This window comes from Myodes glareolus, chromosome 6 (assembly GCF_982192425.1).
Source record: "Myodes glareolus chromosome 6, mMyoGla1.1, whole genome shotgun sequence".
Lineage (NCBI taxonomy): Eukaryota > Metazoa > Chordata > Mammalia > Rodentia > Cricetidae > Myodes > Myodes glareolus.
Window position 1 is genome coordinate 6,220,675 of NC_142031.1, and position 17,838 is coordinate 6,238,512.

Consider the following 17,838-nt stretch of genomic DNA (forward strand, 5'->3'; position numbering starts at 1 on the left):
CAGCTAAACATGCACCTGCACAAGATTACTGACAGACTCTCACATTCTTTCCATATAAATGTGCATTGTGTACAAATGCATATGTGTGTATATAGTGGAAATTCATGTGAGGAAAAAGATTTTTCATTTGTTTGTTCGTTTGTTAAGGCAGGGTCTCTCTGTGTAGCCCTAGCTGGTCTCAAACTCAGAGATCCACCTGCCTCTGCCTCCCTAGTACTGGGATTAAAGGTGTGTGCTACCACTGTCTGGGAAGGAATAAATCTTAAGACTATAGATTTTTGGCCTGGAAAGATGGCTCAGTGGTTAAAGAGCACTCATGGTTCTTCTAGAGGATCTGAGTTCAATTCCCAGCACCCACATGGCAGCTCATAACTGTCTTTAATCCCAGTTCCAGGGGACCTAACACCCATGACAAAACACCAATGAGCCTAAAATAAAAACAAATATATTTTTTAAAAAGGCTATAAATTTTATATAAAAATCTTAATTTAAAATAAAAAATTAAAGGATGCAGCTCTGCTGGACAAATAGGACAGCAGTAGGGAGGATGTGTAAGACCCCATAACCCCGTGGTTCCAGCAAGTCAACAATGTGGGTGTTTTCAAGCACAAGCCCACCTGGCCCTCAGCAGTGAGTTCCATGAAGGCTCACCCTCACCTCCGACTCACATAGCACAGGCCTTGAACTGAACCAAAGCTCCCTGAACCCTAACTTTGCCAGCTGTAATGGTACATAAATCTCAACGTTCAATCCTCAGAAATTATGATCCCACAATTCAGATGGACTCAGGACATGGAGAGAGCAATCACATTCCCAAAGTCACAGAGAAAAAAAAAATCAGGAAAGGACAGAGCAATGCAGCTGTGTCTGGAACTCTAACATCCCAGGGATGAGAGTGCAGTGCGGTGGTTAAGTCTATGCCTGGCACACTGCAAGCCTGGGCAATTCAGCACTGTCAAAATAAAACAGCCACAAACGAAAATTTTTAAAAGAGCTGGGGAGAAGGCTCAGTGAGTAAAGTGATTGTCATGAGTATGAGGAGCTGAGTTTAAAAAATCCCCTGAACCCATCCATGTAGAGCAGTGTGCTGTCCCAGCATATCCTTACTGGAAATGCGATCAAGAGAATCCTGGGAGGTTCACGGCTGCCTAGACTGGTTTACACAGCCATGAGCATATCTTGGGTCAGACACCCCAGTTTCTGACTGCCACAGCATGGTATGGCATGTGTGTACCCTTGTTTGTATGCATACGTGACCCTGCGCGCACCCACCCACCCACACACAAAAGAATAAATCACCCCAGAGGAGAAAGGTTTGTCCTGCCCGTTTTTCCTATTCACACAGCACAGGTTTTCAGATGGCATGAGACAGATGCTGTTCTACTCTGGGGTTGGGTATGGCTTTCCCACTGGTGAACAGCTGGGACTTAGTCTAGTATCTTATCCTTACTTCTCTCAATAAGGCAGTTTACTGTTATTCGAATTTCCTAAATGTCACTAATGGGTGTAACTTAGAATAAGATTAAAATGAACCAATTATTCAAGGATTATAATTTTAAATATAGTCTATAACTTTAAAAATATACTTTATAATAAAGAACCTCAGACAAAATATTTTTCAAACATCAGCAGCTAAATTTTAGTTTCCTTAAAAAAAAAAAAGGTAAAAAGTTTGGAAAGATGACTCAGGGGTTAAGGGGACTGACTGGTTGCTCTTTCAGAGGAACCAGGTTCAATTCCCAGTACCTGCAGGGCAGTTCACAACTGTCTATAACTCTTGTTCCAGCAAATCTGCCATTCTCACACAGACACGTACAGGCAAAACACCAGTGCATATTTAAAAAAAAAAAAAAAGACAAGGCATCCCACTTGGGCCTTGTCCTCAACTGCTGGATTAGTTGGGCACTATCCTGTCCAGTAAGATGCAGCTCCAGGGCTCATGCATGCTAGGCAAACACCCTTCGAACTGAGTCACACCTCTAGCCCTGCAAGCTGGGTGTTCAAATCAGAATGGATAAAATTTTTATCAAGGATAAGACATGAGCCTATGATACAAAATATAAGTTCTAAGTGAATGATCCCACTGCCCATCACTATAGTTATTAAAGTTTGTCTTTTATAATTCTAGGGCATACCTTCTATTTGCTTTACCTAATAAAACTGTAGGGCTTATAAATCTTGCAGGTAAGCAAGGTCAAGGGGAATCTTAACAAGTGTCAGTAGGGAACAACAGATCCTTCAAATGCTGGAGGCAGTATCTGAACCCTTAGCACTCTGTAAATTCAAAGCAGGGCCAGCAAATTGGCTCAGTGGATAAAGCACTTACTGCCAAGGCTGGCGATCTGATCTTAATTCCCAGAACCCACAGGGTGGAAGAAAAAAACCCACTACAAAAAGTCCTCAGCCAGAAAACCTGGAAACAACCTAAATGCCCCTCGACCAAAGAATGGATAAAGAAAATGGGGTACATTTACACACTGGAGTACTACACAGCAGAAAAAAAATAACTACATCTTGAATTTTGCAGGAAAATGGATGGAGCTAGAAAACATTATTTTGAGTGAGGTAACCCAGACCCAGAAAGACAATTATCACATGTACTCACTCACAGGTGGTTTTTATTTTTTTAAATATTTATTTATTTATTATTATGTATACAATATTCTGTCTGTGTGTATGCCTGCAGGCCAGAAGAGAGCACCAGACCCCATTACAGATGGTTGTGAGCCACCATGTGGTTGCTGGGAATTGAACTCAGGACCTTTGGAAGAGCAAGCAATGCTCTTAACCTCTGAGCCATCTCTCCAGCCCACAGGTGGTTTTTAGACATAAAGCAAAGAAAACCAGCCTACAAACCATAATCCCAGAGAATTTAGACAACAATGAGGACACTAAGAGAGACTTACATAGATCTAATCTACATGGGAAGTAGAAAGTAGAAAAAGACAAGAACTCCTGAGTAAATTGGGAGCATGGGGGCCTTGCGGGGAGGATTGAAGGGAGGAGAGGAGGGTCAGGGAGGGGAGCAGAGAAAAATGTAGAGCTCAATAAATGTCAATAAAAAAAAAAAGTCAGCCAGGCTTTTTAAACCCCTGAGCTATCTCTCCAAAAGCAGTCCTCTGAACGCCACACACAACGTAGCATGTGCTCAATCTCACACACACAAATACACGTTTTTACCTGGCGGATGGTGGCGCACGCCTTTAATCCCAGCACTCAAGAGGTGGAGGCAGAGGCAGGTGGATCTCTGTGAGTTTGAGGCCATCCTGGTTTATAGAATGAGTTCCAGGACAGCCAGGGCTACACAGAGAAACCCTCTCTTGAAAAACCAAAAAGAATAAGAATAAGCCACCTGAAGAGGGTGCTTGGGAAGTGAACTCTGGTCCTCTGCAAGAGCAGCAATATAACCTCTGATTCATCTTTCCAGGCTCTCCCAACAGCCTCTTCCCCTCCTTTTAAGGCTGAGAGAATGTGTCTCATGCAAAGAAACACCATTTAAAAACAGTAACTTACCAGTAACTCCTTAAGACCTAATCTGAACTTCCCACAGCACCAGGCTAAGGCAGGAAACAACTCAGGGAAGATCAGGTGCTACAGTTACTAGCAAGGCCAGTAATAGAACACAGGTCTGCTGACCTGCTCCAAAGCCCAGTCAGTTACATTTCTTTTAGATGCTAATGCCCTTCTGATGTTTCAAGTCTTCTAAGAACAGCAAAGAAACAAGTTAATAATCCAGTAGAAGAAAATGCGGGGAAGTTTCTGGATTACAAGAATTTTCTATAAAAAGGTTCCTGACACAAAATTTTTATCAAGGAAATTCTGGAACAGTGGCACCTTCAAAATTCCTAATCTTCTGCAGCAGAAATGAAAGATGACCTTTGCCCTCCCCTCTCAGTGGGCTGTAATGATTAGCCCAGCTAGGATGACAGCTAAGGAAAATATAAGACAAGCCTCGTCCAGCTGATTAGAACACTGAACAGATTGACTCCATGACCAAACCCATCCCGTGCACTCAGAAGAAAGTGGGACCCAGGGATGCTTGCAGAGGTCCTCCAAGGCTGCAGACCACTCTGTCTGCTGTCCTCTAGCGGTGGTGTCCACATGAAATGACTGGAAACCAGGAGGGAACAGGGTTAAAGAAGGCACAGCCACAGCAGAGGAGGAAAAAAAAACGTCTTCACCTCACCTGACTGGCCCACCAGAGCAGCCTGAGGGGGAAGAGGCATCAGTTCACTGAATCAGCCAATGTGATAAGGGCAACCAAGAAAAGAACAGATAAGATTAGGAGAACCTGACTTTCTAATTAGGAAAACTAGTGAGCAACACAGCACGAGGTTAAAGGTCAGTCAGGTCTGTTTCAGTTAAGGAGATAAAAACTGAATAAAATTGTCATGGGTCTCCAATTCTGCCTAGCAAGCACAAGACCCAGCACCCCAACTCCTACCCCTAAGTAAAGTTTTGATTTAATCCTCAATTGCGCTACTGGTTTTTTTCCCCCCAAGCATCAAAATAAAATGTTTGTGAAGATTTCTTTGATCAGATCTTTAGCATTACAACTTTCGGCAGATAAAGGGACAGATAAAAGGTAAGAACAGGAAGGCTGAAGGCTCAACCCCAGCACCTGTAACCAAAGACTTAAGCTGACAGAGTAAGAGTGGGCTATCTTCAGGGCACATCTACTCCCTGACTTTTTCCAATCAGCCCAAAACAAAACTGCTACATTTGAGCCAAGCTACTTTAATTTTTTAATGTAATAAATTTAGGAAAAAAATGAAATTCCCAGAAAACTCAAGGAGAATTTCTACATCATCTCCATTAATAAAATCTCTTCCGAACCTGTGAGAAATGCAGATCTTTCCACAAGGTATTTTAACATCTATCCACAATTAGGGTTTTCTTTTTTTTTCTTTTTTTTTTTTAAATATTTATTTATTTATTAAGTATACAATGTTCTTTCTGTGTGTATGCCCGCAGGCCAGAAGAGGGCACCAGATCCCCTTACAGATGGTTGTGAGTCACCATGTGGTTGCTGGGAATTGAACTCAGGACCTTGGGAAGAGCAGGCAATGCTCTTAACCTCTGAGCCATCTCTCCAGCCCCCCACAATTTGGGTTTTCAAAGGCATTCTGGCAGCCCATCTCAGCACATTCAGATGCACGGTAGTGACTCAGTTTTTATTTAGTTGTCACTGACTGGAGCCATCAGTTTACTAGGATGTACTTGGAATCTCAGACTCTTTCTCCCTATTACCAGTTACCAGAATCCTAAACGTACTATATTAAGTGTCAAAAAAAGCTCCATTATTTTTTAAAGAGGAAATCAATAAGCACCAACAGAAAACAAAATATCAAACTAACAAAACCCTACCTTCCACGTTTCTAAAGGACATTGTTCATTCACCCCTCTTCCTAAAAGCTGAGTGTGGCCAGATTAATATCAATCACAACTCTTCCCCCTCCCAGGTTGGAGGTACTTCCGGTACTGGCTCAAGCCTGAAGGCATCAATTGGGTGAGGTTGGTGGTCCACTCCCACCTTCCAGGAGGCAGGAATTACAGGTACTGAGCCTGGACTCTTCTTCAGTACACCCTTCCAGGCAGGGCAAGTTCATCAGGACCATCTGACCCTCAGCTTTTGAAACAGCAAAGACATTTTTTAAAGCTCCCATTAAGCAGCTAATAAAAACCGTTTTTCACTAATAAAGTGTAAGCATTTAAAGCTGGGATAGCAAAGACTTAAAAGTATTTTCCTGAAGCACAGCAACATTAAATAAGGGGGAAGCACGACCCCCAGTAAAATTCCATAAACCTTTCAATTTTATCCTTTGACTTGGTCAAATGACTTTTGATAATTACCAAATCCAAACTAGCGATAAAATGCCATTTCCTATTCCAGCCACTGGATTTAAAATTAGATGTTAACTCTCCAGCGGTCCCTTCCCCCAGCTAACTCTGTTCTCCCAGTTACAATGCGTTCTTCAGGAGAATAAGCACAATATGTCACTCTGCTATCTGAAAACTACCAGCTGAAGGAGTCAAGAAAGCAGAGCACACCGAATCTGAGGCCAGCCTGAGTCAGGCACAGCACGGGGTTAAAGGAACCATTTCCTAAGCTCAGGGGCGGAGAAGCTGCACGAGAAGAGCAAAGAGGAAAAAGCCAAGTTACATAAAGTCCGATTGTACTCACGGTTTCCTTATTGGGAAGCAGTTCCTTTCTGATTCTGAAGAAGTTCTTGCCGTATTGCCGGAGCCCCTTAACGAAGCGTTTCTGCGATAAAAAAGAAACAAGTGAAACGTAAAAACCAAAACCAAAACAGGATGTCAGCAAAGCAAAGATCTGCAATCAGCAGAATAGCAACCGCAGAAAAGTCTGAGCTCGGGAATATCAGCTAGGCTGGAGGCTTTCGGCAGCACAGCTGGGACGTGCTGGCAGGGTAGGGCAGCCCCCCGGCCTGCGGGGAACCACAAGCAGCGTCGGGCATTTATGGCAAGCAGAGCTAAGGCGGCCTCCTGACACCACGGGCTGCACGAAGGTGCAAACAACAAACAGCCCGCGTTGCAATAAACCAGCATAGCTGCTTTCCATCCGCGGAAGCAGCTGCCTTCGCAGAAGTGTCTGGTGCCGCTCCGGCCCTCGTCCCCTTCCATGACCACGAAAGCTCACCCGAAGCCCGCAGCCCCAGAGCCGGGAACCGCTGGGGTCGAGCCCCCGGACTTTCACTTCGGCCGGGTCCACGAGCCGCCCCCACCTCCGATCCGAGAGCAACCCGCAGCTACAGGTAAGGAGGCCGCGCCCGTCCCCGGGTTCCACAAAGCGCAGGGCCAAGCGGCCTCGGGCTGCTCAGCGTGTGACCGCGGCGGGGCCGCGCGGAGCGCGGGGCGCGGGGCGCGGGGAGCGGAGGGCGCCGGGGGAGGAGGCTGGAGCGCAGCGAGCCCGGCGGCGGGCAGCTGCAAAAAGCGGCCTGGATCGTCGCCGCGGCCCGCTCGACTCCGCCCCGCCCGGCCCCCGTAGGCGGCCGGGTCCCCGCCGCGGCCTTCTCAGGGTCCTCCCTGCGGGCGGGGCACCACAGTAGCGAAACTTGCTCCCCACGCAGGCCAGGTCACACGCCCACTGAGAGGCAGCGAAACCCGCGCCGGTCCCCACCCCCATGGCTGCTCCGGCCCGCGGCTGGGGTGTTCGCTCCCGCCAGGCCCGGGTATCAGCCAGCACTTCACAAGTGATCACTACGGAAGGGCCCCTGCCAATAAATCACCTGCCCAAGAGGGGCCTCCCACTCCGGGTGTTAGAGACCAGCGGGACAAACGTCGAGAATGGCCAGCCCTGGCCTGTAAGACCCATCTGCAACCTCGTACTCTAGTCCTTCAAGCTCTGCGAGTTCCGATTTCTCCCTTTGCTAGGATATGACTCATCACTGTCAATTTTCAATATAATTGATATAGTTCAGAGGGAACAATCTGTGAGAAACAAGAAGGAAGCACACACTCCTCTGGTACTTGACGTCGACATCAGGCATACAATCAACAGGCATCCTAAGCTGCACACATCATCTCTATCAGAACTAGAAGAAGAAAGAGCTCTGCCCTCAAAGACTTCCCATTCAGCCCAGAGAAGGGAATAGGTACAGATGACTGTTGGGCCTCTAAGGAAAGCAGTAGAGAAACAAAGGGTGGTGGGTGGAGCTAGGAGGAGGAAGCTTGCACTGCCTGACTTAGGGGAAGTAACCAGGAAGAGCATTAGCCTGCCAGGTGGGTTCCAGCTGGATTTCAAGCTGACCAGGAAGGACACAGGAACATTCTGGAAGCTGCAAGGACAAGGTATGCAGAAAAAGTGACTGCCTGCAGAAGAGACTGAGACCAGACTGCACAGAGTTCTGAGGGCCCATGGCAGACCAGGAACAGAGCAGAGGCTGGCACACTACACTGGTAGGTGATTAGGCCATTAACTCACTGTAATAATTTACCAAACCCCTAGCACTGGGAGGGACTCTGAAAACTCTTGCCAGGACGTGTATTAAACCGTGACTGGCTTTCAGTAGGTAAGGCAAGTGGATGTGGGATCACTCCAGAGCACTGAGGTACTACTTGACCAAGCACAAAGAAGCAAGGGCATCTCCCTGTGCACCAAGGAAGCCCAGAAGACAGATGGACGACTGTGACCTTTGGCAGCACAGAGCGTCTTCACACCAAGGCAGGAGGGCATGGGACAGGTTACCAAGGAAAGTGGCAGCACTGTAGGCTTGGAGGGGGCTCTGAGAAGAGGAATGGGCTGTGAGAGACAGTTTGGGGGTAGAATACCAGATTGTGGGATCAGATGTAGGGTTAGTGCCCAGTGACACACATGTTCAGCAGAAGAGAGGAAAGGGGCTAGTTCTGGGCCATCTGGGTCATATGAGAGAAGAACGTGAGAAACAGCATGCAAACCAGTGGTGGCTATTAAGTACCTGTCACATCACCCCCAATCTAAGAAAGTGCAGTTCTTACTCCATTTTACAGAGATGGGAGCTAAGCCATAGATAGTTAAAGAAACTGATCAAGGTTACCCAGCCTCACAGATCCTCTGTTTCCTGACATTTCCTATGAAATTCATTCTATGTTAGTGGCTATCCTGAAACAACACGTGCCAGTTCACTTAACACCAGCATGCCAGTTCTTCAGTTCTGCTCAGTCCTTCCTTCCCACCTACCCAGTGCAGGTCCAGGCCCCACCTCCAGCCCTACCTCCAGGAACTTAGCTCACCATACAGTCTGTTACAAGCCTCTGCCAAGGAATTTTTCAAAACTACAGATTTTAAGCACATACTTGTAATTCTAGTGCAAGAGGATCAGAAGTTTAAGGTTATACTCAAGCTACACAGCAGATTTGAAAATAGCACAGGCTACATGAGACAACAAAAACAAAAACTACATCTTGGTCAGGGGGTGGTGGCTTCATGCCTTTAATCCCAGCACTCGAGAGTCAGAGACAGGTGGATCTCTGTAAGTTTGAGGCCAGGTTGGTCTACAAAGCGAATTCCAGGACAGTCAGGGCTGTTACACTGAGAAACCCTGTCTCGGAAAAATAAAGAACAAAATCCAAAAACAAACAAACAAACAAACAAAAGCACTGCATCTTTCCCCAGCCCCTGTCTAAGAACATCATCTGTGGACAGTGACTGTCCACCTGAGCCAACTTCTAAGGCCTCCCTCCCTTCCTCCCATGCAGATGTCTAATGACCCAGTCTGTCTCCAAGGTTCATTTCAGATGCAGACTCAAATCCTTTCTGTTCCAAAAGTAAAGCCCTGTGACCAGCCCCTCCCATTTACTCAGTCTGTAAACCCTACAAGACAGGAATTCTGTCACATGCCATTTTCCCTCCCTAGGGTGCAGGGCACTGGGTATTCACTAAGTTTTTGAAACAAGTGAAGTCAACTGTGAGACAAGGTGGGGCTGAACTGGGGTGTTCATCATAGAACTAGACTAAGAAATGGAGAAGGGTCCATAGCCAGGCGAAGTTGGCCTAACTAAAATTCTAACACTTGAGAGATGGAGGCAGGAGGATGACGTCATTCCTCTGTGCACAAACTCTGAGGTTGGTCTTGCTACATCAGACCCTGCATTAAAAGGTAAACCAAAGAAAAACAAAACAAACAAACAAAAAACATTAAAAAAACAAACAAACAAACAAACAAACAAACAACAAAAAAAAACATCACCAACACCCGACAGCAAACAAACAAGCCCCACCACAGAGATATCCAGGCTAACCTCTGAAAGCAGACCTGACCTCCACTTCATGACAAACGGTCCTTTTGGTTTTCCTGTACCACCTGGCCTCTAAATGTGTTTCCAGAGTTTTGGACTTTCTTCTCACCCAAACTCCCAAGACAACCTGCTGCATGCTGCCTTGGCTGTCACTATTTCCTAAGGCTGCATCTATGATCCAGTGCTACTGGGAACACTCAGTTGACTGTCTTATAGACATCTCAAACTACTACACTTCCAGAAATATGAATTTGACATCTGATGATGAACATACTCTATCACTGCTGTCCATGCATGAAAAGTACAAACTGCCCTTCTTGCCTTGGCCCCACTTAATAAAAAAAAAAAGAAAGAAAGAAAGAAAGAAAGAAAGAAAAAAAGAAAGAAAGAAAGAAAAAGAGGAAGTAAAAGCTTCATGTGGCCTGTGCTGTTATTTCTCTATGGAAAGCCACAGGCCTCAAGACCAGCCAAACATCTGCCTCTCAGGACAACTTCACCTGTGGTTTACCAGAAATGTAGAGTGGCTTCTAAAATCGAAAGAGAGCCAAGCCCTCAGAGCATGTTAGTTGGCCGCCAGTGTGTAAGACTGGCTTCTAAGGTCATGAGCCCATTCCCTCTGTGCACCTCTTTCCCGGTGAAGACCTGGATGTTTTCAATGGTAATTTAATAATTAGCATATTGACTTCTTCACAGAGGAGTGCTAAGCCACTAAATATCATGGCCACGACCTGTTCTTTTCAAGGCCTTGTATGTTACTTCTCTGTCGCTGACAGTGTAGACATTAGGATGCCAGGCTGCCAAGGGTGACGGAGGAAGAGGATATGTACATTTAAACTGTGTGAACTGTGGGTCACAGGCTAGTGCTAAGGAGGCTGCTTTCTGCTCCAGCGCTTGCCATCACCCCCACTCGCATATGGGCCTTAGGAAGCTGGTACTTGTTTCTTTGGTACTTTTCATCTCCAAGCAACCTGATTGTGCACCTTGGGAGCAAAACCACATTGTTTTCTATTTCTGCATCCTCACAGCCAGATGAAACCCAAACAGAAACCTGTACTTATCTATGGCAAAGAGAATATTCTTTGATGTTCCAACTCAGTTCATGAGTTTGCTATCGGTTTGTCCACCGAAGTTCCTAGCTGGGAAAATTTAACTCTTGGATTTAGAAAATGTGAAGAGGGTCTGGAGAGTTGACCCAGTGGTTAAGAGCACTTGTTGCTTTTGCAGAGGGTTTGATTCCTAGCACCCACATGAAGGCTCACAACTATCTGTAACTCCAGTTCCAGGGGAACTAACACACTCTTCTGATCTCTCAGGGTACCAGGCACACACACAGTGGACTTACATACATATAACACTCAGTCCCATGAAACTTTTTTAAAAGTATTCAGAACATTAAAGTTGGGGCTCTGCTCCCCTGGCCCCGTGTGTGTATAAAGCATACAGTACATGAGGCACTTAAGTTAAAACTCAATGAGACAAATCTGGCCACCAGTAAAAGGTTTCTGAACATACTACAGCCAGAAATTAATGAGAGCCTCACACACAGTGGGGTTTCTGTCAGCACTCACCATGTTGCACTGTGCATGCCATCACACCATGCAGTGCGAATGGATGCTGCATCAAACACCCTCGGATGTAAGATGAAGGGCAGTGTTGTTACTGTGCTCATGAAGTTTTCTGCTCTTATAGAAACAATGGTTTAATTATGAAAAACAAAGACTTTTTAATATTTTCTTAATTGTTTAAGTATCAAATTAGTTTATCCTTGTGGTATTAAGGATAAGGTGGATTATGTGGTATTAAGAAAGCTTTTTTTTTAAAAAAATTATTGTTTTGCTCTTCCTGTAAGCAGCCAGAGGTGATCGGTGAAGATGGTTCGCTACTCTCTTAACCCAGAAAACCCTACAAAATCATGCAAATTGAGAGGATCAAACCTTTAGGTTCACTTTAAGAACATCCGTGAAACAGCCCAGGCCATCAAGGGTATGCATATCCGAAAAGCCACCAAGTATCTGAAAGATGTCACTTTGAAGAAGCAGTGTGTGCCATTCCGACGGTACAATGATAGAGGTAGTAGGTGCGCCCAGGCCAAAAAGTGGGGCTGGACACAGGGTCGGTGGCCAAAAAGAGAGCTGAATTTTTGCTGCACATGTTTAAAAACACAGAGAGTGATGCTGAACTGAAGGGTTTAGATGTAGATTCTCTAATCACTGAACACATCCAAGTAACAAAGCACCTAAAATGTGCCGAAGAACTTACAGAGCTCATGGCCCGATTAATCTGTACATGAGCTCCCCCTGCCACATGGAGATGATTCTCACTGAAAAGGAACAGATTGTTCCAAAGCCAGAAGAGGAGGTTGCACAGAAGAAAAAAATATCCCAGAAGAAACTGAAGAAACAAAAACTTACAGGCACAGGAATAAATTCAGCATAAAATAAATGCAAATAAAAGTAAAAAACAAACAATTATTGTTTTAAGGTTAAGAGCTTTTGTTCTTCCAGACGACCCAAGTTCGGTTCCTAGCAGCTACACCCAGCAGCTCACAGCTACCTGTAACTCAGCTCCAGGGGATCTGGCACGGTCTGCTGGCCTCCACAGGTATCTATGAGGCATTCCCTCACAGACACGTGCAAACGTGCACACTCACAAATAAAAATAAGACCAATCTCTAAATTTTGACATTTTGAGAGCTGGAAAAGTGGCTTAGCATGTTGGGGGGCTTACAGTTAAGCATGACAACCTGAGTTCCATCCCTAAGATCCTCATGGTGGCAAGGAGAAAACTTCTACAAGCTGTCCTCTGGTCTCCAAATGAAGTCTACGGCATGCATATGCCCCGACACAGACATAAACAATGTGTAAGAAGAACATTTTAAATGAAGACTGCCTTTGAGTTTCATAAAAATTGTCAAGTCCTGGCTTGGGATTAGGACAGAATTTCCAGCTACTTCTGAAAATGCCTAAATAATACTTCAGCCATTTTGTGCTATGTTTTTATGTGAAGCTGTGTTCTCAATATTGATATTATAAAAAAATCTAAATATTGAATAATTCTGAAAAACCCCAAAGATGCTCAACTCCTGCATTATTATTCAACCAAGATTTCTTTTATGTCAAACAAGCATACCCACATCACTAATATGCAAATGTATTTTCATTGCTAATAAATAGTAAATTTGATACATATCAAATCACTTTCAAATGAATTTCTTTATGATTATCAGTACATGTCTGATTTAGACATCTATTTATACATATACTAGGGCTATCAAAAACTTCTCAGATTGAAAGGGGTTGAAAGGAGAGTGTACTCAATAGCCCTAATAGTCTTCTCCTGTGTGTCACAGAGAACTGACATGGCTGTTTAGTCCATTCCTGAAATGGAGATACTTACAGAAATAAAAAGAACAAGGCTGATATGCAGTAACATTAACCTCCCCCTACAGGCTAATGTGTTCAGAAGTTCCTCTTGTGCTTGGGCAAATCTGCATGAGCTATGACTACATAAACGGCCTATAAGCCAGCCATGTGTTCTCCTGTCCTGTCCACCTTGAGAGATGGCTGGCTGGGCCCAGACAAGAAGCTTCACCATTAGTTCTACTGATCAACAATATATCTGGGCTGGGCAGTGGTGGCGCATGCCTTTAATCCTAGCACTTGGGAGGCAGAGGCAGGTAGATCTCTGTGAGTTCAAGGCCAACCTGGTCTACAAAGCCAGTTCTAGTACAGCTAGGGCTGTTACACAGAAAAACCCTGTCTCAAAAAACAAAAAAGAAACAAAACACACACATACAAACACCCCAGCACAACAACAACAACAACAACAACCTATCTGCAGTTTTATGTGTTTGTTGGCATGGGGATGGTGGTGACATAGCCTGACATAGCAATAAAAGCAGCTGCATGCTACCTTGCATAGGCACTGCCGCAGGCTCTATTGGCAGGACCTTTCTCAATCATTCTAATAGTCCCATTTTAGATAAGAGGAAATTATATGGTATCCAATGGTGCCAAATCCTTGATCATGGTGGGAGGGTCAAAGGTGATATACATAAACAAGAAGCCTCAAGACTGTGATGGGGTACAGATATTAAAAGCAAAGTACAGATCAGAGATGGTTGCTGCCCCTTTCAGTCATCAAAATTATCTATAAACAGGCAAGTAAAGGGTATCCTCACTGTTAGTTTATTCTTGTTTCAGTCACTTTCAACCTTGTCTTTTACATAAAATTCTTACCCCCTGCAACTATAATAATGATAATAATGATAATGATAATAATAATAAAGTACTGTGAATATCCAATTAGACAGCAGTCCTAAGAGTAAAAGAACAGAGATAAGTCCTGCAGAGGGTCAGGTGTGCCTAAACCTCTAGATCACGTGCACACATGGCTTTCTCCAAACCATATACATGCTGAATCTGACTCCAGTCGGCAGCAGGAAGAGAGCAGACGAAAGAGCGGCTAGGCTGCATACCAGTCTAAGAGACCTCTGCATTAGCCACTAGCTGAGAGCTTTCAAAATTAACTCCCTCTGGTGAATTTTAACTGGTGGATCACAGTCAGAAACTCGCCAGGACTTCTCCACTTGGTCCTCTTACACAACAGTTTAGAAAACACTGTAGGATTAAAATGAGTCCCACTGTGAAAATGGCTTTTTGCTCTATCCTGTTTGCTGCACAAAACTTCATGTTAATAATGTATTAGTTCTCAGGGGACTGACAAGCAGGCAGATCTGCAAGTAAGCAGTCTACAGTCACCCTCCCAACCCAACCCCAGAGTCAGACACAAAGTGTCAGCCAGACAGTAAGAAAACTCTATCCACTATTCCTGAAAGGAAGGCAGGAGAAAAGTGTCCTGAATGCAGTGAAGGAGTGAGAGCTGAGACCTTTCCAAATAGTGTGCTGCATAACCCTGGTACCTAAGCTACAGCTGCTGTCTGACAGCCCACAGGGTGACAGCCTACGCCAGTGCAGCATGCAGTCCTGGTAATCAGTTAACATCACCTAGCCCATATCTAAAACACAGCCACTGAGAGTCACTGCTGTACTGCTGTGAGATGTGTCTTTTGTTTTTGGTTTGAAGCACTTAAACACTAATGAAAGGTGTCCTGGTGAGGCACCATTTTGGCAAAACATAGCACCACAATGTGCCTAAGGGGAGACCACTGCTCATGGTCTCAGTTTCCAGTTTAAATGCACTCCATTACAGCTAGTGTTAATCCAATCCAGTTGAAAGTTTAATTAACTTACAGTTTCAGCTTAGCAAACTGGATAGCAATGTAAATACTACTCTTTTGTGCCAAGCATGGTGGTGGCACACAACTTTAACTCAGTATTTGGAAGGCAGAAGCAGGCAGGTTTCCATGATTCTGAGGCCAGCCTGGTCTAAAGAGTGAGTTTCAGGCCAGCCACAGTGAGACCCTATTTCAAAAACCCCAAATAAATACCATTCTTTTACTGGTTATTATTAAATCTCTTAATTTATTTTATTTTTTAGATTTACACCCTATTGCAAGATGGTAAAGCTCCAGAAACACTGAGGAACTGTGAAGGAGCATGCAGTGGTCCCTCTTAGTTATTGAAATATAAAAATGTTTTCTATTAATTCTACATCAAAGAATACATGCAAATGGCTATTTTTCAGAAAGATTAAACCCACCCTCAAACGTCCCTAACTAATAACACATTTTGGGTTTTGTGGGTTACTTTATTTTCTGTGTATGGCTGTTTTGTCTGCATGTGCCAGAATTCAGAAGAGGGCATTGGATGTCCTGAAACTGGAGTTCCAGACGGTTATGAGCCATCATGGGGTTCCTGGGGACAGCCACCAGACTTCTGCAAAGCCATCTCCCAGGCTCCTCTCTCCAAAGTTGATATATTCCCAAGTCAGACTTGAATGCACACTTTTCAGAGAAGTATTGTTTAGTCTCATGTCCTGACACGAGGCTATGGGCTAAGGACATGACAATGTCTGTGTGGATCCTGGACTGCTCAAAGCTCAAAGCAGTCTAGTCTTGAGCCTAGAGAACTGACTAGAATGTCTCTGTGCCTTTCAAGTTCCCTGAGTCTGTATGATTCCTTCAGGTCCCAGTGTAAAGCATGAGGGTGGTGGTAGCAACACAGGTAGCCATGACATACCCACCCAGATGGGTGTCCCTGGGACCACTGTACAGTAAGGAACTGGACATGGCAGGAGTGCTTGCCTAAGTGCTCCGTGTTCACCCATCCTAGAAGCCCACTCCACTCCTGCTGCAGGCCGTCTTTTGCGATCAGCATGCTCCCTGGGTTGCAGTCACCACAGACTCATCAAATTTCTCTGGCTTACTTCCTGCATGGTGCTCAAGAGCCTCTGCACAGCCATCACCCCTGTATCTCCAAAGCTGCACCTCAGTTGTTGAATCTGTATGTAGGACACACTGCTGGGAATGCAATCAGGTAGGGACTAAAACATTTCATAAACACACAACCTACCACACAGCCTTAAAAGCCCACGGCTATCTCAGGACTCCAGACTGTCCTGGTCTACCTACTGATCCTGCCCTCACTACGTCCCAGTCAGAACCTGGCACATGATTAGTTTTTCTTGTTTTGGGGGCGGGGGGTTGTTTTTGTTTTCCAAAACAGGGTTTCTCAGTGTAGCTTTGGAGCCTGTCATAGAACTTGCTCTGTAGACCAGGCTGGCGTCAAACTCACAGAGATCCTCCTGTCTCTGCCTTTAGAGTACAGGATTAGTTCTATGTGCATGGAGACCTCACATACAGCTTGTCTGCTGACCCTCAGCAAACTAGTGTGGGCATGGAGATCCCACCTACAGCTTGTCCACTAGCCCTTAGCAAACTAGTGTGGAGCTCTTAGTTCTCTGAGCCCCTACTGCTGTTAATTGTAGCTGACTTACAAATAGCTGAAAATGCCTTAAATAAATACATTTTATTTATTTGTTGAAACAGGGTTTCTCCATGTAGTTCTGGCTGTCCTGGAATTTGCTCTGTAAGACCAGGCTGGCCTCAAACTCAGGGATCCACCTGTCTCTGCCTTCAGTGCTGGGACTAAAGGTGTGCACCACCACAGTGGGCTCTAAATAAATAAAGGTAATGGCAATGATAGTGTTTTGAATGAGAACTATTCCCCATTCTAGTATTTGCACACTTGTTCCCTGCTTGGTGCTGTTGGGAAGGTCAAGGAACCTTTAGGGATGGAGCCTTATCTCATCTCCAGTTCTTACTGCTTCCTGGCCGCAGCTAAAATGTGACTTCCCAGCTTCCTGCTTTAGCTGTTGTGCTTCCTCTGATATCCTGTGATCTCTTCTCTGAGCTGTTGGGTCATGGTACTCTATCATAGCAACAGAACAGTAACTAATGCCAACAACAGCAATCCCAGTTCAGCCGCTGTGAGCTGAACAGTGATGGTTCTTGCCATTAATCCCTGCATTGGTTACCAGGACAGTCAGGGCTACACAGAGAAACCCTGACTTGAACCTCGCCTCCAAAAAAAAGTTCAGCCACTCTGGAAGCATCAGGCAGGACAGACAAATTCATCTCAGCAGCTCCAGCTGTCATTTCCCAATCTGGAAGTGAAGGGGCCTTGAAGGGTTCCAAAACCACAGACCATCTGCCTGCGCCCCATGGTAGAATTACTCCTGAACTCTTTCTCCACAGAAACTATGAGGGAAAATAAACTTCTAATGCTGTTTTCAGAGTGTTTTTATTTGTTGTTGTTAGAAGTGATTTGATTTCTTGTATGGATCACTAAAAACCTTAACGCCAGCCAGACCTGGCAATATACACCTTTAATCCTAGCACTTTGGAGGTAGAGGCAGAAGTTTAAAGCTAGCTTCAGCTACAAGATGAGTTTGAGACCAGCTGGTGCTATAAGAGATCCTATCTCAAGACAAAAACAAAACAAAACAATTCCTTTGCTCGCAATGTCAGTCAAGTGTTTATTTAAATAAGAAGCAAACTGCTCCTTCTTTGGACACTGTGCACGCTCTGCTCTAACACCCAGTTCTAGACATCATGTGATCTGAGACTTGCTATATGAGCTGCTGCTGAATTAAGAGGGAAGGGCCTGTTTCAGGTGTTAGGGCCCCAGCATCTGATGA

The 17,838-nt window shown here is 44.9% G+C and overlaps 1 protein-coding gene and 1 long non-coding RNA gene across 10 annotated transcripts in view; one reads left to right on the forward strand and one right to left on the reverse strand.

Annotated features, from left to right (window-relative positions):
• Rere (arginine-glutamic acid dipeptide repeats) overlaps window positions 1-17,838 on the reverse strand; it is a 353,454-nt gene that overhangs the window by 45,032 nt on the left and 290,584 nt on the right. For all 9 annotated transcript variants that reach the window (XM_085690231.2, XM_085690238.2, XM_085690234.2 and 6 more), the window contains one exon: window positions 6,185-6,265. In XM_085690231.2, coding sequence (XP_085546357.1) covers window positions 6,185-6,265 — 81 coding nt within the window. The remainder of the gene's footprint in view (window positions 1-6,184; window positions 6,266-17,838) is intronic.
• LOC125387731 (uncharacterized) lies at window positions 7,490-12,931 on the forward strand. Its single transcript, XR_015738026.1, has 2 exons — window positions 7,490-7,920; window positions 11,588-12,931. It is a non-coding gene; the product is annotated as an uncharacterized LOC125387731 (long non-coding RNA).